This window comes from Talpa occidentalis, unplaced genomic scaffold (assembly GCF_014898055.3).
Source record: "Talpa occidentalis isolate TD23 unplaced genomic scaffold, MPIMG_talOcc4v2.1 talOcc4.9, whole genome shotgun sequence".
Lineage (NCBI taxonomy): Eukaryota > Metazoa > Chordata > Mammalia > Eulipotyphla > Talpidae > Talpa > Talpa occidentalis.
This window is the reverse complement of record NW_023605305.1, coordinates 115,578,176-115,601,755: the sequence shown is the minus strand read 5'-3', so window position 1 is coordinate 115,601,755 and position 23,580 is coordinate 115,578,176. Positions and strand designations below refer to the sequence as shown.

The 23,580-nt window shown below is 39.6% G+C and overlaps 1 protein-coding gene across 5 annotated transcripts in view; it reads left to right on the top strand.

Moving 5' to 3' along the window:
- Positions 1 to 23,580, top strand: part of ARNT (aryl hydrocarbon receptor nuclear translocator) — a 47,264-nt gene that overhangs the window by 3,034 nt on the left and 20,650 nt on the right. For 2 of the 5 annotated variants that reach the window (XM_037501438.2, XM_037501437.2), the window contains exons 2-7: positions 9,665 to 9,776; positions 12,836 to 12,880; positions 15,226 to 15,270; positions 18,638 to 18,682; positions 20,694 to 20,907; positions 22,323 to 22,536. In XM_037501438.2, the coding sequence (XP_037357335.1) occupies positions 9,665 to 9,776; positions 12,836 to 12,880; positions 15,226 to 15,270; positions 18,638 to 18,682; positions 20,694 to 20,907; positions 22,323 to 22,536 (675 nt within the window). Of the gene's footprint in view, positions 1 to 9,664; positions 9,777 to 10,728; positions 10,740 to 12,805; positions 12,881 to 15,225; positions 15,271 to 18,637; positions 18,683 to 20,693; positions 20,908 to 22,322; positions 22,537 to 23,580 lie in introns of those variants that run through there. The other 3 variants (XM_037501440.2, XM_037501439.2, XM_054691771.1) reach the window with 2 other exon arrangements.

Below are 23,580 nucleotides of genomic sequence, written 5' to 3'. Positions count from 1 at the left end.
CTCAGCAGTGTATTTCGTCAGTCTGCCTGTTCTGTTCCCCGCTCTGTCTCTGGTGAATCTTCTCACCCTCCCGCACATCTGGCCTGTACCCCAGTTCTTGTATAAATAAATAAATAAATCTTAAAAAAAAAAGATTTGGTTTATACTCTGCTCTCTGAGTTGTTTTGAAGTAGTGGTCTAATGTGTTTATGCCCCCCCTTCCCATGAATTGGTAATTCTTTGTAGTCTTTATCACTAATTCTACTTCCCATTGGCAGGTAGAAGTGGGTGGCTAAGGCAGTTTATGAAATCTTAGGCTAGATTTTTCTTGCCTATGGAATACTGAGTTTTGAGGAAACCTTTTTAAGTGATATGTGTGAGTGTAAAGTAAGACTGGTCACTCTTCAGACTAGCGACAGATGAGTTTGTAGGAGTGTGTAGGTTTTTCCTCCATTGATTCTGGCATTCTGTTTTGTCGGGATCTCAGTTTGTGCTATTAGGTACAATTTACTGTGGGTGGAGAATGCAGTAGAAGGCAGAAGAGGGAATGCCATGTAGAATTGTTAAGGCTGACATTTAAAAAAACATTTTCTTTTCACATAATTTTCATCTTTATAAATTACAGTTTTGAGAGTATTAATTAACAAAATTCTTATCTATTTACTTTTTTTGGATACAGGGCAGTTGGAATTTATGCAGTATAAAATTAAGATGGCAAGATACTTTAAAAAGTTATGTTCTGTTATGAAAATTGTTTTCCAGTGTTTACTTTCTAATTGTTTTCAATTAACATTTTTGAAAAATAATCTCAATCCGCATTTTTAAAAATCCTATTAGATCTGTTGTGCCAATCTGAATCTTAGATATTTTCTTAGGGATTAATAAGTAGATACTTCTGCATTTTCTTGAAACTCTAGTTTTCTTGTTTTGAAATAGTGATTTCGGCATTTCTGCTTTATCCCTTTACTCAGTTGACTAAGCATGAGAATATTGTGTTGTTTAATGGATGTTTTATTGAAATCTTTTGTGGTTCTCTGTTATGGATAACTTTCTTTTAAGGCGGACACAATATGATTTCCACAGTGCCAAGTGGTGGTTGACTTTCAAAAACTAAATTGCAACACTCAAGGAAACTAAACCCTTTTTACTTGATTTTAGTTAGACCATGACTTCTGAGGGACATTTAATTCCAAAACCAGTAAAATTTGTAGCCTCCCTGTCTTTGGAGACTCTAGATGTCTTCTCTTTCTCTTTAGGCTCTTTACAGTACTTATTTTAAATGTTAATTCCTTGGTGGTATAGTTCTTTAAAGGGGTGCAAGGTGGACATTACTGTGAATGTTCACCAGTGTCTCTGTGGCTGTAGTTAAACTGACTTCTGTTTATGTAACAACAAAAGAAGACATTACAGGCCCTTCTGAAATGCAAGACTTACTGGATTCTGCTTGGCCCATCATCCATGGCCATTGATATGTCCTGCTTGTAGAACCATCTGTTTTAAAGAGCACTGCTAATATGCCCTGACGACTTGAGTGAATGGACACTAGTGAATGTTGGGGTTGAAATCAAGATAACTTCTATCATTTTACACATAACAAAGGAAGAAACATTAAGTTCCTCTGTATGCCAAGCTATACTTTGCTGGTTTTGTTGATTCCGTGTTAGAAACTATATCTCACTTTTTGAATAAATTCCTTCATTTTGTATCTTTCTCATTGTAATTAAATGGATAAATTCAGTTAATGACTTTAACAATGTAACTAGACTTTATGTTCTTTCCTTGTTCACCACAGCATCCCAGTGCTTGCAGGGATGCCTAGTATATAGGACTAGAGTTCAGCTAATGTTTGTTGAATGAATGACTAGAAAACTCAGCACTGGAAGTTCCTATCTATGTGTACTGTTAACATGACAATACCTTTGAAAGTGGAACTGTATTAAGCCATTGACATTGTGAATTAATTTATAAAACTAACATTTCATGCTAGCTTTTATCATCTCAGTCCTCAGTGTATTATCTCATTTAATCTTTACCAAAAGTCTGTGAGGTATGAATTAATAGCCTTGTTTTACAGACGAGGAAACTTAAGGCATAGAGTGAATAAGTGAAGTCACATAGTTTATAGAGGGTGGAGACAATTTGATTGCTGGCAGTCTGTCTACACAGTCAACATTCTTAATTAAGTTATGAGACTTTACCCATTTTGACTTAGAGTTACTTCACACTGAAATGTGCAGTATCTTTTGAGAAGGAAGAGAATGGGGCATTGTCTTCTTTTGTAAATGAAGAAGGTGAAACACTACATCAGGCAGCCTCAGGTGGCTTAGAAGGAGAGGTGAGTGTAAGGTGCTGAAAAAGGACTGAAAGTGTTGCAGTTCTTTAAATCTTTTCTATAACACTCTGTATTCTTTTTTCAGTGTTGTTTTTCACCTCTTTAAATAACTTTTAGGGTCTTTATGGGAGTCCTTCTAGTTCTTTCTACACCCATAATTGTGCCTTTTTGGTGAGTGTCTCCTTGAACTTCATGTCAGAGACATGACATGGCCTTGCTGATTCTGACTTACTGTTCCCTCTTTGTTCCTTTTGCGGGTTGATTTTGTCTTGTTCATTATAGTTCTCCTTTTCTACTCTCACTCCTGGGGCTAGAAATCTCAACTAATCAGTAAGCCAGTCAACCTTCCTTTATTTCTGTATATGCCTACCTACCTGCCCTCCCACCTGGTTACCTTCCTGCCTCAACTAAACATTTATTTGGTGACTGCTGTGTCCCATTTCTTTCATTTGTCTTTTATATACTGGAGACTAAAACTTTCATTTTTGTCTTTTTACATAAGCTTCTTGGAATAATCTTTAACCATGCATACATATACACACACACCCTCACTCTCACCAGATTTCCTTCAAATCTGCTGCCTTTCCTAACTTCTCTTTGACTTTTATGACTGTCACTTTTTCCACCTATCCGGGCTAAGCAATTAGAAGTGTTTGGATTCTTTTCTGTATTTATCTGGTTGGGTATCATTTTTTTTTTTTTAATATTTTAAATTTTTTTTTTTTTTTTTTTTTTTTGCATAGAAGAACTGGGGTATAGGCCAGAGATATCAGGAAGGGAGGAGTGTGGGGGAGGGGGGGTACTCACCAGAGACTGAGTGGGGAGCAGAACAGGCAGATTTACTGAAATATAATGCTGAGGGGAGCAGAGGGTGCGACAGGAGAGGTCTGCTGCGCCATGTGTGGGTCAGCTCCCTGGCCAGGAATCAAACTCGGGCCTCAGCAGCGATAGGGCTGCCTCAACCCCTAGGCCACCAGGGAGGCCCACATTCTTCTTCTTTATATTTCATAAAATGTTTGTGTGTATATATGTGTGTTTAGACATATACATATATAAAAATATAAACATTTAAACGCATGGTTAAAGTTAGTGTAATCAAAATTATTCACACATTTAAACACTTCCATAGTTTTATATTTGATATAAAAACAGCAGTTCTCTAACCTCTTTTCTCAGTTCCTTCTCTCCAGTACTGAACATTTTTATCTCTTTTAATCAATTTTTTTTGTTTCTGTTTAAATAAGCTGTCCCAGAATAAAAGATGCAAGTTTTCAAATTTAAGGGAACAAACCAGTGAATGAACTCACACAGAATCAAGGTACATTATCATGAAATTTCAGCATCAGACACAAAAAGAATATACTAAAAACTTCCAGAAAGGGGAAAAAAAAATGGGTCAGTTCAAACGAATCAGATTGGCTTTGTTTTTCAGTAGCCTTGCTGAAGTAGACGACAATGGAGCAGTGTCTTCAAAATATAGAGAGAAAATAATTTCCAACTTTGAATTCTGTATCTGGGCAAACTATCACTTAATGAAATAGAAGAAAGATATTTTCATACATCCAGGGTCTGCCTTATGCCCTTTTCTGAGGGATTTTACTAGAGAATATGCTTTACTGGTAGGCGAGAGTAAACCAAGGATGAGGAAACGTGGACTGCAGGAACGAGGTAGGACAACAAGGGGAAAGTGAAGCATCCATTATACATTCATTGGTTATAACTTCCTGCATTCAGGAAGGTAACCTCAGTTTCAACGTTTTCTGGTGCTCAGTCTTTGGACAGGGAAGAAGAGGGGCAATTTCTCTCCTAAAGTCAGGGGGGAGAGGGTCTCATTAGCCACCTGCCACTGAAACATGTTGAACCAATCCTTCTTTTAGGTTTCACTCACATCCCCTCTTCCCCTCATTCTCCCCATCTGTTTACCCTCCCCCGCCCCCCATATCTGGAATCACCAATTCCTAATACTTAGGGGGATTCCAATGTGTAAATTGGGTTGGTTTTCTATTTTTTTTCCTTGCCGGCTTAGAATTTAGTTCTTTGCCTATTAAGGCAGTAGTTTCAGTTTCCAATCATTGATTGCTCTTTTCTTCCTCTCATTTTTCCCATCCATGTGATTTTATGTCTTATATAAAATTATTTTTCTCCTTTCAAATTTTTTTTTGGGGGGGAGGAAGGAAAGTCAAATACATTTAACACTGTATCCTTATTCACCAGTTGCATGGTTTAAAATTTTAAAGATTCCTTTACATATTCACCTTGCCAGCATACAGCTTTAGGCCTTTGTCACTTCATTTGTGATTTGTCTTTCTGCTTCTCTGAATTTAAACTTTAAATCTCTGAGATCAATATTTAATTTGTGTGATCTTTTTGTCACTCTGACATAAAAGGTATGTTTTGTCTTTCACTTATTTGTTGAATCAGATCTAAGATTTCATCTTAGCCTTTAAGGCCTTCTCACAACTGGATAGCACTCTACGTCTTACCTTTTCTCCCAGATGCAGACACTGTGCTTACATGGGCCTGCTTCATACCTCCTGTTAGGATTTGCTCATATCTTTTTGTCTGTGTGAAATATTTCCTTTCATTTCCTTTTTCTAAGGCCAGTTTCACCTAACTTTTTGAACCTCCCTGACTGGTTGTAGAGAATGACTGGTACAAGTACATGAAGATACACAGAGATAGTCGCGAAACGTTTATTATAGTGATCATTTGAATACCACAAATACATATATTTGTACTGTGAAGTGTTATATAAATATTAAAAGAATGAGCTAAATCTGTATTACCAAGACATACCTTTTAAGAGTGGAAAAAAATAATAGGTTCAGAATAAATACAGTGTAACCCTTCCGCCCCAGAGCCCTATGGTATATATACTGAAAACTATCTGGAAGGAGTCATATCAAAATACTAATAGTGGTCACCCATCGTGGGTGAAATTGTTGTGTAATGTTTGCTCATTCTATTCTAGCTATGATTTTCACATTCTTTTTTTTTTTTTTAAAGATCTGTTTATTTATTTATATAAGCACTGGGTACAGTCAGAAATGCGGGAGGGTGAGAGGATTCACCAGAGCCAGAGCGGGGAATGGAACAGGCAGACTGACGAAATACACTGCTGAGGGGAGCAGTGGGCGCGGCAGGAGAGCTCTGTCACGCCATATGGGACCCTCGCTGGTGGCTGGGGATCGAACCCAGCGCTCAGCCACTGCGCCACTAGGGGAGGCTCCAGATTTTCACATTATTTCTAACATTTAACAGGCTTACTGTCCCCTGCAGGTGTTTTTACTTTTTCTAGAATGCATTTCTCTCACCACCTGCCTCGTTAGTTCCTTTACCTCCTTTGATCTTTCCTTAAATGTTACCTTTTTAGTGAGATATTCCCTCACTCTATAAAATTGCTATCCTTAACTTCTGATGTGGACTCCCCAGTGTATCTTTCTGCATTTATCACTGTATGACATTGCTTGGTTGACCCATTTCAAATTAATGATATTTGTCCTTTTCAACCTATAAAATGTCAATTTCATATTGTTAACTCAATTTATATTTTAATTGCTTCTTTTGTTTATATCTTTTACTAACATGTAACATTCATAAGGGTTAGGATTTTGTCTGTTACAATTATCTCTTTATCTCTAGGTTCTGTAACAGCCTCTGGTATATGGTAGACATGCAATAAATATTAAATTAATTCTTCCCAGCTTTTCTTAATGCATATAAACTTTAAGGAGGAGTATACTATATATACTTTTTTTTTAAGATTTATTTGTGCATACAAGAGCTGGGGCACAGGCCAGAGATGTGGGGGTAGGAGGGGTGAAAGGATTCACCAGAGACCGAGTGGGGAACAGAACAGGCAGACTGACTGAAATACACTGCTGAGGGGAGCAGTGGGCGAGACAGGAGAGGTCTGCTTTGCCATGTGGGTTGCTCCCTGGCGGGCCATGGATCAAACTCGTGTTGCAGAGGCTTCAGATTGCTTCATAGTGCAGTATTTAACCCATTGCGCCACCAGGAAGGCCCACTATATAGACTTTTTATAGCTTAGTTTCCACACTCATTTATGGGGGATACTTTTTTTTTTTAAGGTTTATTTATTTATTTATACAAGCACTGGGTACAGTCAGAAGCACCGGAAGGTGAGAGAATTCACCAGAGCCAGAGCGGGGAACAGAACAGGCAGACTGACAAAATACACTGCTGAGGGGAGCAGCGGGCGCGGCAGGAGAGGTCTGTGCGCCACGTGGGACTCTCCTGGGAATCGAACTGGCGCTGCAGAGGCTGCTGGCAGCCCAGCACTCAACTGCTGCGCCACCAGGGGAGGCCCCAGTGGGGGATACTTTTAATTTCAAGGATACAGTTTTTCCTCAAACATTTTTCTTTGTATTAATTTTTTTATTGTGGCAAAATAAAATCTGCCATTTTAACCATTTGAAAATGTTCAGTTCCGTAGTACATTTACATTGTTGTAAATCCTCCAAAACTTTTACCATCATGGAAAACTAAAATTCTGTAATAAACAGTTTCTTAATCCACATTTCTTTTAGCCCTAGACAACCACCATTCTATACTCTGTCTTAGAAATTTGATTTCTAGGTACCTTAATTAAGTGGAATCATAGTAGTGTTTGGCCTTTTGTAACTTAGATTTCATTTAGCATATCTCCAGGGTTCATCTGTATTGTAGCGTGTCTTTCATTTTTAAAACTGTATAGTATCCTGTTGGGTGTGGGTACATATCTTCTATATCCATTCTTTGTCAGTAGACTTGGCTATTCTGAATAATGCTGCTATGAATGTGGATATTGTACAAGTGTCTCTTCAAGACCCAGCTTTCACTTCTTTTGAGTGTATTCCTAGAAGTGAAATTACAGGGCCTTCCCGGTGGCGCAGCGGTTGAGCGCTGGGTTGTGAAGCTGCCCACAGCCTCTGCAGCGCCGGTTCAATCCCCAGCTGCTCCCCGGCCACTGGAGGAGGGTCCCACATGGCGCGCAGATCTCTCCTGCCGCCCGCTGTTCCCCCAGCAGTGTACTTCTGTCCTTCTGCCTGCTCTGCTCCCCGTTCTGACTCTGGTGAATTCTCTCACTCTCCCACGCTTCTGACTGTACCCAGTGCTTGTATGAATAAAAATATATAAATCTTAAAAAAAAAAAAGTGAAATTACAGTAGCAAAGAATCTCTATCCCGTTTTCCATGGTGGCTGCACCATTTTACAGTCCCACCAGCGGGGCCCAAGAGTTCTCATTCTCACACATCCACGTCAACACTTTAAAAAAATTTTTTTTGAAGATTTATTCATTTATGCATACAAGAGCTGGGGTACAGGCAGAGATGTGGGAGGGTGAGAGGATTCACCAGAGACAAGAGTGGGGAACATAACAGGCAAATTGACTGAAGTACACTGCTGAGGGGAGCAGCGGGTGAGTCAGGAGAGGTCTGCCTCACCATGTGGGTTGCTCCCTGGCCAGCTGGGAATGGAACTTATGCTGCAGAGGCTGCGGATAGCTTCATAGTGCTGAGATTTAACCCCTTGTGCCACAAGGGAGGCCCATATTTATTCAGATTTAAAATTCAAATTTTTTTTTATACTTTTTTTTTTTAAAGAAGGCCCGTTTATTTTTTTTATTTATTATTTTTTTTAAAACATGTATTTATTTATTTATTTATATGAGCACTGGGTACAGTCAGAAGCGCGGGAGGGTGAGAGAATTCACCAGAGCCAGAGCGGGGAGCAGAGCAGGCAGAAGGACCAAAGCACACTGCTGAGGGGAGCAGCGGGCGGCTGGAGAGGTCTGCGCGCCATGTGGGACCCTCCTCCGGTGGCCTGGGAGCAGCCTGGGATCGAACCAGTGCCGCAGAGGCCGCGGGCAGCTTCACAACCCAGCGCTCAACCGCTGCGCCACCGGGGAGGCCCTAAAATTCAAATTTTGATTCTTCTACCAGTGCAGGACAAAGCACATACAATCAGTTGCAAAGTACATGGGACCCTTTACTCATTTTTAAATAGGGTTTTAGTTTTTTGGTTATTTTTGAGTTGTAGGGGTTTTTTATATATTCTGGATATTAATCCCATATCAGATACATGATTTGCAAATATTTTATCCCATTATATGGGTTGCCTTTTAACTGTTGATAGTGTCCTTTAATGCACAGAATTTTCTAAATTTGATGAGATCTAATTTATCTAATTTTTATTTTTCTTATGCTTTTGATATATTCAAGATTTTGCCAATATCATGAAGCTTTCCCCCTATGGTCTCTTCTATGTCATACCCTTAGCTCTTACACTTAGGTTTTTGATTCATTTTGAATTTTTTGTATATGATATAAGGAAAGTGCACTTAGAATTTTCCTTAACTGTATGACCCTCGCACCACACTAGGTTTTTCCATTTAAGAGGAGCTAATATTAGTAAATCAAATCCAGAGTATATTAAAAGAATCTTGTATCATTATTGTGTTAGTTTACCAGACCGACTATGATAAATTACTACAAAGTGGAAGGCTGAAAACAGAAATATATTCTCTTGTACTTCTGGAGACTTTATGTCTAAAACGAAGATGTGAGCAGACAAGGTTCCTTCTGGAGTCCCTGAGGGAGAAACCTCTCTCTTTTCCTGTCTACAGATGCATCATTCTAATCTCTGTCCAAATACCCCTCTCCTGGCTGTGATAAAAACAGAGCTTCTTGGATTTAGGCCCCACCCTAATCCAGTTGTAATTAATCCCGTCTCACTTGTAACTAATACCTCCAGAAACCCTGTTTCCAGTTAAGGTAAAATTCTGAGGTTTTATGTAAACAAGCATTTTTACACTGTTCAGTCCACTATGGTTATCAAGTGTGTGTTTATTCCAGGAAATCAAAAGTTGGTCAACCTGAAAAGACTTATATAATTTATAGCATAAGCTAAAGGAAAGTGTGACTATAAATTCGTAAATGCTTATATTGAAGGAGAGGGGAGGTCTAGAAGGTAGGAAAAGAAGAGATATAGTTTACTTTTTATCATTTTTTTTAATGTTGAAATTTAGGTGATTTTTTATTTTGGGATTTTTCTGTATTTTCCAAATAAAATTAACAGATAACTTACAAATATTTGTTTCATGAGTGAAATGTATATACCAATTTGGTATGTGTGTGTTTCAGCTTACTATGTTACTGTTAAACATTTCTAAAAGTGAAGGCTGCAAGTGTCCTACTCCTCTTTCAAACTCCATGAAGTGGCAGGAACTTAGTTTTTATTTTTACTCTTTCTCCAGGGTAAACTGCTGGCTTGCACCTTCCTTCTAGCCAGGCTGGTAATAATAACCAAGGACCATGCCTTGTAACAGTGTGTTGCATTTTTCTCTGACAGAAATGACATCAGATGTGCCATCACTGGGTTCAGCCATTGCTTCTGGGAACCCAGGGCCTGGAATTCAAGGTGGAGGAGCCATTGTCCAGAGGGCTATTAAGCGTCGGCCAGGGTGAGTTTAGGTGTCACAAACGTTTCTCCTGTAAATCAGTCTGATGTAGTTAGTGGCTATGCCCTCTTGGCTCTTCCTCACTCTCCCTTACTATGCTGCTGTCACATAGCTTTCTTTAGTCCCTGTATTTTTCCTTATATAGAATTGCTGTCTCTCTCTGCGTTTCTTGAATTTTTTTTAAACCAAAAATACAAGATAAAGGACTATCACTAAACCCAAAGATTTCACTGTTGCTGAGAAAACTGTATGCTCTTTCGTAATCTTTGTGTGTGCATTCTCAATCTCTTTTTGGTAAGCTTCTTACTTTTCTGAATTTAGGAAGTGCTGAACACAGGAATGTTTCTGCTCTAAGTATTGATATGGTACTTGATTTGGGATGCAGAGTTCATTCAGTTCCAAAAGTATTCAGTGCCTAGTTAGTGTGACACATTGTGCCGACTGCTAGTAGGATGCAGAGATAAGTAAGGCACACAGTACTTGTCTTTATATTCTGGCAGGAAGAAGCATTCATATGTAACAATAATGTAAAATAGAATATGTTACATTTGCTAAGAAGAAACAAATACTGTGCTATGTGTTTTAGCATGGAAATACTACAATTGGTTGGTAAAGACTGGGAAATGCTTCAGAAAGGAAATTGTTAGAGAAAGGCCTGGAAGAATGGGGAGTGTTTTATCCATTTTTTTGGTATTAATTTCCCTTTTTTAAACTTATGTATCTAACATTATAACTAGTTTTTAAGTTTCCTCCCACCATGATAATTCAAAGTGATCCCTGGGTTAACATTAAGACTCGCTATGTCTCCAAGATCTCAACTTTTTTTTTTTTTTTTTTTTAAGATTTATTTATTTATACCAGAACTGGAGTACAGGTCAGAGGTGCGGGAAGGTGAGAGAATTCACCAGAGAGATAGGGGCGCAGAACAAGAAGACGGACTGAAGACATTACTGAGGGGAACAGCGGGTGAGGCCGGAGCAGTCTGCCACACCATGGGGGTTTCTCCCTGGCCGGCCGGGAACTGAACCCGCGCTGCAGAGGCTGCAGACAGCTTCACAGCTTAGCACTCAACCTGCTGTGCTACTGGGGAGGCCCCAATCTCCACATTTTTAACTCATTTACTGAGATGTGGTGAATAAATAATTTACCCAAATTTCTAAGGTTACTAAGTGGAAGATGTAGAATATGAACCTTAGGAATTTAGCTTTAAAATCCACTCTTTTAAATCACAGTGGTTTTATATACAATAGCAAACAATTAGAAATAATATCAATATCAAAATTAGGGGATTGGTTGAGTAAATTTTTGTATTTGAAAATGGGATACTGTAGGGTTATTAGAAGTGTCAAGTATATGTACAGGAAAATGTTCACAGTATATTAAGATAGATGAAGTCACGGTGTATGTAGTATATCACTCTATCAGAGGAAGATAAATGTAACTTATGTGCAATATCAAAAAACTAAAATGATATTTATCAGATTTCTGGGTGATGAAATTAGAGAGGTTTTTTTTTTTTTTTTTAATTCTGGATTTTCTGATATGGGTATTATTGGTAATCAGGAACATATGTTAGAAGAATAGTGCACATTCTGTTATAGAAAGACTGGAAAATATAGACAGAAAAAAGAATAAAATAGCAGTAGTGCCTCTGCCCAAAGTCAACTCTCATGAATTTTTTTAATGTCATCCTTCATTCTTTATATGTAGATTTAAAAATGATAATTATATAATTTTATATAGCCTGGCCTTGTCTCCTAATATATAATAATCTTTCTTTTTGTTACATATTCTGCATAAACATAATTTCATACTAACTTAAGGGGCTGCATTTAATTCCTTAACTTCCAAATTGTTTTGAATATTTTACTGCTATATGTAATGCTGAAATGAACATCTTTTACATAATTTTTGAGGTCTTTTTTTGAAAATAAAATTCTATTATTTACATTGGTTTACAAGACTGTGTACGTTTCGGGAATACTGTGTCACACACTGTTGTGTGTATATACCTCCCTGTGCCTACCAGCAAAGTGCTACTAGGCCAATCGCATTATCAGGTTGACCCCCTCTACCTCTTTCTCTCTCCCTTTCTTTCTCAGAGCTTAAGATACTTTTGTTATGTTCTGTTCAGTTCATTTTCAATTTATTTCTTTAGAATAAATTTTTAGAAGCGGAGTTATTAGTTATATGGGTAGGATTTTGACAAGTGATGAGGGGCTATAAGGAGGGAGAAGAATGAACACCTCAGGGTTGACGCATGCTTCCTACGTCACCCACTTAGCGGCTCATAATATCAGGTTATATTATACTAGCAGAGATGGGAGCATGATCAATGGGTTAAGGTCGAAACATGGATTATGTTAGCTGAATGGAGTACAGGGAGTGGTAGGAGGTTGGTCTACCTTGTTACTGTAACCTTCCTGAAGTGAAAGTTACCTCTCCTTCCACTAAATGTCTGTAGCAGATTGATTAGACTCCTTACATGGAACTTGGCTATTCGCATTTACTTTATATTTGTACTTGTCTAGGCAAAGAGTTCCGTGAGGGCAAGGTGTTTGTTTCCACCTCATCCTGAATACAACACATATTAGATGAATGAAGGACAGAAGTATTATTTAATGATCTTCTGAAGCCTTAAATCACTGTTTTGGAAGATCATATAAAGAATGAAGGATGACATTATAAAGCTGGTAACATAACTTAGACTATAGAAATGAAAAATTAACCTGAATTGTTCACATTTAATTTTTCTTATTCATTTTGAGTAGACTCCTGCTTTTTTTTTTTTGTAGAGGTTATACTGTGATGTAAAATTTAGGTGACGGTGGACTGCTACCCTAGGAAAATGATAAGTTTTTCTCTTTTTCAGTCACCCAGTTTCTTTGTTCACTTTGGCATAGAAAGGAAGAGGTAATATAGCTTTGCTTGGCTTAATCCACTTCCTCTTTTCTTTCTTCCAGTTGGGTGGGTGTCAGGTAACTTATGAGTTGCAAATTAGTAATTTCTTAGTGCTCTGCATTGTCAGTAAGCTTACCATATTTATTGTTGGCTTTCCCCAGGTTGGATTTTGATGATGATGGAGAAGGGAACAGTAAATTTTTGAGGTAAGAGTTTGAAAAACTTTAGATTTCTGATATTAAAAAGCAAAGTTGATGATTTTATATTTTCTGACTTACAGTATTTTTTTTAAAGATTTATTTATTTATGCATATAAGAACTGGGGTGTAGACCAGTAGTGCAGAGGATGAGAGGAGTCATTAGAGAGAGGGGGGGAGCAGAACAGGCAGATCTGCTGAAACACACTGCTGAGGGGAGCAGCGGGGATACAGGAGAGGTCTGCTGCGCCCTGTGGGTCAACTCCCTGGCTGGCCAGGGATCGAACTCTTGCTGTAGTGGCTGCCGATAGCTTGATAGCACTGTGTTTAACCCCTGCTCCACCAGGGAGGCCGATTTACAGTATTTTTGTCCTTAGATTTAAGGACGGTGCTTCATCTTAAAACTAAATGTACATATTACGTTGTACCCATAAAAATTTCAAGCATTCTCTTAGTAGAGGAAGGGGCTCTAGTGAGGAGAGGGAAGAGAATTTACACGACCAGTTATCTACTGTGGTGTGGCCTAGAAACAGTGATTTATTCTTTTATACAATTTTGTGGGTTGACTGGGTTGTTCCTCTGCTGATCTAGACTAGGCGCACTCATAAGGCTGGGTTCAGCTGGCAGCCGGACTCCGCTGATAGGGCTTGCTGTCTCTTTCTTTTGGTCTTTCGCCTTAAGGAAGCAAGACTGCATTTCTTTACCTGGTGATGACTGCATTCCAAAGGGCAAGTTCTAGTCTGCAAATGTTTATCAGACCTTGCTTGTACTGACATATGTACATGGCCCGTGTGTACACTGTCCTGAGTCAGTGCGGGGGGAGGGGGGGTACACATGGCAGTAACTGCTGGGAGATTTAATTGTTGGGGAGTTGGTAGCATGTACTGTATTGTGTCCTCTGATACCAGTTGATTGCTGTAGATCACAAATTGGAATTTGTATCCTTGAGTATTGAATCTTTCAGAGTGCTAAAAATGAACCTTTAGTAAGTGATGGAGTTCTTTTTTAGAGGGGCAGTATTTATTCTTGCTGAAGATCAGTAACTTAGCTTTGTTTTTAAGAAAGAAAAGCAGTGAGTCAAGAAAGGAAGATAACCTTGACTACAGTCTGCCTTTTTTTATTTCCAAAGTTGAAAATGTTGCTTAATTGGTGTCTGCATTGCAGAATAATATATTTGAGAAATCAGTACAGAAACTCTATTAAATAGTTTACTATGTTAGTGGCCAGATTTAACTTCACTTACTTAGGTGTTACAAAGTTGTGTGTGTGTGTGTGTGTATTTTAAAGATGTATTTTATTTATTTATACATACAAGACTGGGGTATAGGCCAGAGGTGTGTGTGGGGTGGGGGGGTGAAAGGATTCACCAGAGACAGAGGGGGGAGCAGAACAGGCAGATTGACTGAAATACACTGCTGAGGGGAGTAGCAGGGAGACAGGAGAGGTCTGCTCTGCCATGTGGGTCAGCTCCCTGGCCGTGGATCGAACTTTTGCTGCAGTGGCTGTGGATAGCTTCATAGTGCTAAGAATTAGAATTACCATGTAATCCAGCAGCCCCACTTAATATAGCGAAAATAATTAGTAGACTCTTAGAAAGATACTTGCATACTTATGTTCATTGCCCCATTTTCATAGTAGCCAGGAGGTGGAAACAACCCAGATAGCCATTGAGAGATGAGCAGATAAACTGTGATGTGTGCATCCAATGGGATACTACTCAACTTAAAAAGAAGAAAATCCTGGTACATGCTACAACATTGATGAGTCTTAAGGATATTACAAACTAAGTGAAATACACCAACCACAAAGAGATAACATGCTGTCTGATTCCACTTATTTACACGAGGTATCTCAAGTAGTCGGCATCCGAGGGACAGAGAGTGGAGTCCGGGTGGGAGATGGTGTTCAGTGGGTATAGAACTTCGGTTTTGCAAGACAAAAAGGTTCTAGAGACCTTTTGCACAACAATACGAATATAGTTAGCACTCTTAAACTGTACTTTTCAAAATGGCCAAGATAATAAATTCTGTTAGATTTTTTTTTTTAAACAACTAGGAAAAACAAAAACATATCTCTGAACGAGAGAAGCAGTCAGTTGTGCCCCACCCCAAATCACCTTCTTTGGTTCGCAGTGTCTGACAGGTAGGTGTGAAGGAGACACCAGAGCCTAACAAGCCCTGTGGGATGCTGTCGTCATGATCGCTGATGCTATGAGATATGTGTGAGATGTGTGATGCTTTGCCATTGACTTTTTTTTCTTGTTGAGTATTTTCATCCCTTTCTAGTTTGCATTTCCAAGTGAAATAGCTGCGACAAGTACAGTAGTTTGGACTAACCTCTTTCTTCTCCTTCAGGTGTGATGACGATCAGATGTCTAATGATAAGGAGCGGTTTGCCAGGTAACATAGTAGAGCATTTTGCACTTCACGCTCACTGAGTTTTAATTTTACCTCAGTGAGAGTTTAGTTTCTCTGTCTTTTCTCTGTCCTGTTCTGAAAGCTGGTAAAACTTAGTATTATAATTATTGTTTATATCTAGGTAAATGGCTTCAAACTATGGCTTCAAACTAATGGTGTGTTTTATGTGTATGATAGAGAGCTATACAGGTGTGTGCAAGATGTCCACAGAAACACAGTAATATGGATTTCTCTTGGTTGCATTTGTTATTAAAGGGGCATACAAAATCTATGCAGATAATGGTTTTGTTTTTTTTTTTAAACTTTTATTTTTTATTTTTTTTTTTATAGAGGCATGCTTTATTTATTTGTTTGCTGGTTTCTTTGTTTGTTTTGTTTATACATGCACTGGGTATAGTCAGAAGCGCGGGAGGGCGAGAGAATTCACCAGAGCCAGAGCGGGGAGCAGAGCAGGCAGAAGGACCGAAGGACACTGCTGAGGGGAGCAGCGGGCGGCAGGAGAGGTCTGCGCGCCATGTGGGACCCTCCTCCGGTGGCCGGGGAGCAGCCGGGGATCGAACCGGCGCCGCAGAGGCCGCGCGCAGCTTCGCAACCCAGCGCTCAACCGCTGCGCCACCGGGGAGGCCCTGCAGATAATGGTTTTAATTCTTTTAAAAATGGAAACAATTTTTGTTGGAGACAATTTTGATTGAAATAAATTTGCTTAATTTATCTGTCAAGATAAAAAATACTTTGTGGTTTTTTAAACAAATTCTCAGGTACTGTTTATTAGAAAGTTCATTCTATACATTAAACAGTAAATTGTTTTTTTTTTTAATTCAGCTAAGAAATATCAGAGTAATATAAAACTACTTTGAAGCAACAAGATGCAAGCAGAGGCTTTGAATGAGAGGATAACATATAAAAGAATACAGGATTTCCCCCTATTAACTGTATAGGGTCGATTAAAGAGAAACACTTGCAGTCAGTGAAATGGGTAGGAGGCTGTTGAGGTAAGACAGCCATAAAGTCACAAGGCCCAGGGCTAGAGTGGCAATAGGAGAGGAATGGATTTCAGAGGTTTTTGAAGGATTTGTTTATCAGAGTACATGTCTGTAAATTCTTTAGAATGTGACCCACCTCTGAAGTGGGAGGTTTGTCATGTGCATTTGGGGGATATTTCTTTAGGCGGCATCAGGAAGTATGGCCATCAGATAGCCGTGCCGGTGCAGGTTTAGTCCCTTGTCCAAGGTTCCAAAAAGCTATGAAAATGTGACCTGCATAATGTAAATGTTTATGCATTCATATATTTCACTCAGAAATACAGGAGTGGCTAAGGAATTGTGTCTGTAGTAGTGGGAGTAGTAGTAATGGGAATTTTAGATATTTAAATTTCTTTCAATAAGAGATTTCAGTCCTTTAGGGCCTCCCATGGTGGTGCAGCGGTTGAGCTCTGGTCTGCGAGGCTGCCTGCAGCCTCTGCAGCGCCGATTCAATCCCTGGCCGCCAGCGAGGGTCCCACATGGTGCACAGACCTCTCCTGCCGCGCCCGCTCCTCCCCTCAGCAGTGTATTTCATCGGTCTCTCTTTAAAAAAAAAAAGAGAGATTTCAGTCCTTTAAGGTATACTTTGTTAAGCTGGTCTACCACACATCCTTCTTGGAGTTTTAGGAGGGTCTCTTCAAAAACTTAAAATATAGCTTTTGATAAAAGTTATAATTTGTAATTTGCTCAGGAACTGTAGTTCCCAATGAGCACATAAGTTTAAACTGTTTAATATCAGTCAGTTCTCTTTTTCTTCCGATGCACAAGTTTTTATGTGGTTCTGTCATTACTGTTATTTTGCTCCTTCCTGCTGACAGTTTTATAGAAATTTTCCTATATATATATTTTTAAAGATTTATTTATTTATACAAGAACTGGGGTATAGGCCAGATGTGCGGGAGGGTGAGAGAATTCACCAGAGACAGAGCGGGGAGCAGAACAGGCAGACAGACTGAAGACACTGTTGAGGGGAGCAACAGGTGAGACAGGAGAGGTCTGCCGCACCATGTGGATAGCTCCCTGGCCGGCGGGGAATCGAACCGGTGCTGCAGAGGCTACGGACAGCTTCACAGCACATCACTCAACCCGCTGTGCCACCAGGAAGGCCCTCCCATGTATTCTTTTATTTATTTATTTATTTATTTATTTATTATTTTTAATAGAGGCATGTTTTATTTATTTGTTTGTTTGTTTGTTTATTTTGTTTATACATGCACTGGGTACAGTGAGAAGCGCGGGAGGGTGAGAGAATTCACCAGAGCCAGAGCGGGGAGCAGAGCAGGCAGAAGGACCGAAGTACACTGCTGAGGGGAGCAGCGGGCGGCAGGAGGGGTCTGCGCGCCATGTGGGACCCTCCTCCAGTGGCCGGGGAGCAGCCGGGGATCGAACCGGCGCCGCAGAGGCCGTGGGCAGCTTCGCAACCCAGCGCTCATCCGCTGCGCCACCGGGGAGGCCCCATGTATTCTTAAGTAACTGTACTTGTCATTGTTAAATAGCTAGCAGTCTTTTAGCCTGTTAACGTGTCATACTTAGATATTTTGAGACTTCTTTATATGTATATTTAAAATGGAATTGATTGCTGATACTGGTCCGCCAATTCCTTTATTTCTTCTGTTGCTACCAATTCTTACAGTATCTCCATGTTCTAAAAACACACAGTGGTAATCCTTTGTAGCTGTCCCCAGGGCATGGGGAGTTGTCACTAGGATGTAGTAGTGTTGTGCCTTTGTTGCAGAAAAATGGGAAAGTGACTTAATAGAAACTAACTACTTCAGGATCCAATCTGTGATAGGGGATGTGCCAGAAACCTAGCTCTTAGTTTCCCTAGTGAAACCTGGTTGATAATTTTGTCTGAGTGTGCGTGCATGTGCGTGTGTGTGTTGGGGGGAGACTGTATTTGTGGTCACTTGTTTGGCATTCTTACGATTTACCCTTTGATTTTTTTCATTATAGAAAAGCATATGTGGATATCATTTTCTTTCCAGATGGGAAGTAGTGTGAGAACGGTATTCCCTTCTGTGGTGCTTGTTCAAACTGTATATCCTTGCTCTCTGCAGAGATTGATGGCAAGATGCTTTCTGTATTCAGATGGTGGTAATTCATAAAGAATTTTGACCTTGCTTGTATGTTGTCCTTTAGCTCCGTAAGTTACTTTTCTTCCTCCTAGCAGATGGCTTTGTGGAGCTATAGGCAAGGTTCCTGTTCGTATTTCCATTTTCTCCTCTCTTCTCTGCATCCTTTCTTTTCCTTTCCTTTCCTTTCCTTTCTTTTCCTTTTCCTTTCCTTTTTATTTTAATTTTAGCTTAGTTCACTGATTTTATTTTTAGGTCGGATGATGAGCAGAGCTCTGCGGATAAAGAGAGACTCGCCAGGTAGGAGAACAGTGTCTTTAGCATGATGAAGCAGTTGCTGCTGCCTTTTCTATCCTTTTTCTCACCTGCTCTTTTCTTCTCCCTTCTCTTTGTGTTTTTCCTTACCTGTGCCGAGAGAGGGAAGACAGAATTTTTTAGAAATTTGTATGTAACAGGAACTTTGGCTTCCCCCATCAGAAAGTGGGCGTGTTGAGGAAACTTTACTTAGGCATTTAAGAAATTGCTATTAGTCTTATAGTTTTCCTTTTTCCTCCTTATCTCAGCACTAAGTTACACAGAATAAAAAGCTTTATAAATAATGCAGCTGTGCAACTTGGTACTTTTATGTAAGAGAATACTCTTAACGGAAAACTTACAAATGTATCTGTGTTTGCAATTAGCTCCTGGTCTCTGCCTCAGCATTTACTCCGCCCACTCTAGAAAGCCTGCCCCTATTTCCTATGTAGAGGATTGTTTGTCACAAATGGTCTGGTGTTGCTTTGGTGAGTGACTCTTTGTGGCTTCCCAGAAAAATTTTAGCAACTTTTTGTGGCTGTTTAAGAGATCATCTCCTGGTGCTAAGTGTCAGAAATCTCATACTGGGAAGATGGGTGCTTTAAGTTTGAGAGCAGAATTTCATGCTTTTCAGCCAAAGTAACCCAAAATGGACCAATGTGGTGATACCATTTTACCACCAGGAAAGGAGACTGTTGTTAATAATGTAGACGTACTGCAGAAGATATGCCGGGCGCAATTTTCCTTTTCCCTGGTCTCTGTGATGTGGGACAGCTCAGGAGGAGAGAGAGCGCTGACAGCACTGATACTTGCAGTTCTCCCTCCCCGCCTTTCTTGTCGCTGGGCCACAAGCTCTTTCTGCTGCCTTTTCAAGCCTCCTACTAACACTTTCACTCTTCAGAAAACTGACTTAGCATGATATGGGAAAGAGTGTTGCATTGGTTGCCAGTGGGGGCAGCCCTTGAAACGTCACTTATTAACTACTAGGCCTTCGTTTGCTGTTCTCACACACTAGGGGTCTATATCAGATTAGTTGTTTTCTTTTTGTTTTCACAAAGAACTTTTGTTCAAATAGAGTATTTGGTAGTGGAAGCAAAGCACAGAGATAAAGCTGCTCAAGTAAAGCAGAAGTGCAGCGTGTTGTCTGAGTCTCCTTGAGGCATCCTTGTGAGGACAGAGTAACTCTGCTCTTTTCAGAAATCCAATTTGAAAACTGCTGGATCACGACTTTTAACATTGATACTGCGTCTTGATTTTGAGGTAGTCAACATTAGAGATGTGATCTGCTTATCCCGGGGAGATCCAGATGTTTGTTTCAGGTCTTTAAGCCTCTTCCTCCCCACTCCACTTCTGTTCCCAAATCACTTTGTCCCAAATTAGGGATCCATAAGATACTCCTGGCAAATGGCATCGGACCTTCTGTGAGCTCAGTGCATTAGCACCACACTCAGTAGAGAAGGTGGGACTTTGGGCGTTAGTTGGACAAATGAAACTCCTCAATCATCCAAATTAGGAAGAGAAGCTTAGAACAGACATTTTATAGACCAATAGAACTTATACTATCCATTTCAGTATCTGCTGTCGAGTAACGTAATTGTGTTAGAAAACATCGGTCATTTTATATTTTCAGTCTTTTAAAAAATCAAAGTAAAAAGGGAGTCAGCCAGTCTGAGATTATTTGTCTCTCTGGATCTTAAGTCAATTAAGTCATTGTTTTGTAAGACTCATTTCCTAAAACATTTTTTTGTTCTGAGAAAGTGATAATTTACATTGGAAGTAAAATTTCCAGGAAATAGAGGGAATTTGCTGTTATCTGCTTGTTTTCTGTCTGCCTTATTAGTTTCTATTCCATGCTTGCTCTGCATGAGAAGGTTGGCAAACCTGATTCTAGGTTCTGAGACTAAATCTAAATACCACATTTCTTTAGCAGCTCAGTTGGCATCTCTATCAGTTTCCCTTCTCCTGATGGCAAAGTGTGACCACCTACCTGGTTGGGGCATCTTTTCTCTCCATGCAGGGAAAATCACAGTGAAATTGAACGGCGCCGACGAAACAAGATGACCGCCTACATTACGGAACTGTCGGATATGGTGCCCACCTGCAGTGCCCTGGCTCGGAAACCAGACAAGCTCACCATCTTACGCATGGCAGTTTCTCACATGAAGTCCTTGCGAGGAACCGGCAACACGTCCACTGATGGCACCTACAAGCCGTCTTTCCTTACTGATCAGGTCTCTGGGGTGCACAGCTCTTTCAGATGACAGGCTGGGATCTGATATGGAATATTGAGCTACTGTGTTAAAGAAGTTAGATTTTAATGTTTAGACAGTGGGGAGTCATCAAAAACATATTAGTAGAGGTGGCAGCATGTTAAGGATGGATTGGAGAAAGTGAAAACAGGAAGACCATTAGTTTGGGCATAAGATGACTGGCATGGTGAATAGTATTGAAAGTTAGGATTGATACCACTGAGTTACCACTGGAGTATGAAAGACAGTAGTTGGAGGTGCATAGCCTGAGAGGAAGGTGATACTGTTAAGAAAGGAAATGCTAGAAAAGCACAGAGGATCGTTTTTTTGAGGGGGAAGTGACAACCCTTGAGAAGTTGAAATTGAGTTGCTGGTAGATTACCTACTTGAAAATGTTTGTTACTTGTAATTCTGTTCTGCTTAAAACCCAAGGGAAAAAATGAAGCAAGTCCAGGGATGTAAAGAGGGGGATTGTGTCATGGTGGGTGGCATGGGTGTTTTTGATAAGAGAGTAAGGTGTACTGTAACAATAAAAACAAATAAAAAAATAGAGTGTGGTGTAGCTAGAGAACTTAAGATAGAAGATTCGAAATGCTCACATTTAAAACATGAACAAAGGGAACCTGAAGCATAGAAGGGACATTTAAAAAGGAAGCGCAAGTTGGGGGATGGTGCCACACAAGCTCGGGGAAATAAAATTTGAAGGATGGAAGGACACATTGTCACATTCAGCTGAGAGGTTGAATCAAATGATACAGACCAGCAAACGGGTCTTAAATGAGTAGTTAGGAGGGCATTAGTAACATTCGCATTATGCTCATGTTAACTAAATTTATTAATTTAATTAATGTTATGTTAATGAGAGAATTACCATTAACACTATGTTAGGGAAACATTAATACAGTGGTTTAAGTGAAGATTGTGGGATTGAGAAATAAATGAAAGCAAGAGAATAGCGTGAGTTAATAAGGACTATTCTTAGTATACATTTGACAGCGAAAAAGTTGAGTAAATTCTGGGGAAGATATGTACTTGATTGTATTTCTAGACCTGAGGCAAAAGAGGGAAAATATTAATATTTTAAGAGCAAGGTTCTTAAAGGAGACCTGAGGGAGTTAGTAAAAGCCTTTTTATTTACTCCCTATCTTGAGTTCTGAGATTGAGAGGAATAGGTGGATAGAGACACAGATACATTGAGTTAATATTTATTGGAATAAATTACCTTGTTAGTGAAGTTAATTATATTTAGGTTACAAACCTATGGACCAGGCAGGAGCCAGCAGTTGCTTGTGAAGAGACACCTATTGCTTGTAATGCCATACGTCTTTTTATGAATAATAATAATAATACTTGGTTTTTCAGAATTCAGTATTAACTTTTATTTTTTTTCTTGGCAGGAACTGAAACATTTGATCTTAGAGGCAGCAGATGGCTTTCTGTTTATTGTCTCATGTGAGACAGGCCGGGTGGTATATGTCTCTGACTCAGTGACCCCGGTTTTGAACCAACCACAGTCTGAATGGTTCGGCAGTACACTCTATGACCAGGCGCACCCAGATGACGTGGACAAACTCCGTGAGCAGCTTTCTACTTCAGAAAATGCCCTGACAGGTATGAATTATGTGGATAGGAAATAAATAGGACGTATTTTCCTTTTTGTTTTTTTATCCTGAGCTAGATGAGGTGTTTTACTTTTCCTTTTAAAGATTTATTTATTTTTATACAAGAGCTGGGGTACAGGTCAGAGGTGCGGGAGGGTGAAAGGATTCACCAGAGACACAGTGGGGAGCAGAACAGGCAGACAGACTGAAACACACTGCTGAGGGGAGCAGCACGCCATGTGGGAATCTCCCTGGCTGGCAGGGACTTGAACCCGTGCTGCAGAGGCTGCAGACAGCTTCACAGCGCTGCGCTCAACCCGCTGTGCCGCTAGGGAGGCCCTATATGAGGTGTTTTAGCTCTTAAATTGGTTCATGGACTCTGTCAGTGCTTCTAGAATTTTCTTTTCTAATGAATGTAATTAGTTCTTTTTATCTGCAAGCAGATGATATACTTACAGCTTATCCTTAGGGCATGTTTCATTAGAGACAGTGCCCACATAAAAGCTTACTTTTATCTTCACCTCTATAAAAAGTAAAAGCCAAACCTACATTGAACATTTTTTTCCATTCTAAAGACCTTTATTTATCTCATTTGTGTAGATAATTACCTAGTATTTTTTCTACCTGCTTGTGTTTAATTTTGGCTTTGTGCTAGGTTCATAATAGATTCTTATTTCAGAGGGGAGTGGTTATCAGTCAGTGTATAAGGTTTTGGTATCTGTAGTTTGCTTTTTTGTTTTTGTTTCTGTTTTTCTCCTTCCCCCACCCCACCCCCTACTCTCGTCCCCCATGACCATCCCCATTTCAGTGCTGTTCAGTCCTTTTGCCAGAGTTTGGCTAAAGGAAACAAGTGGAAACAGATCAAAACTGGTAATTAAAATGCAAGGAAGTTCATTATGGTCATAGTAATGTTGGTTAATGTTGGTATTTAGTTTCTCCCTCTTTTATGTTTAATAGATTCTATTTTCTAGTTCTTTTTCCAAAATTCACCATTATTTCCTGTATAATAAAGAGGAGGAACAATTTCGGCTTGAAACATATGTGTGTTTTTCTA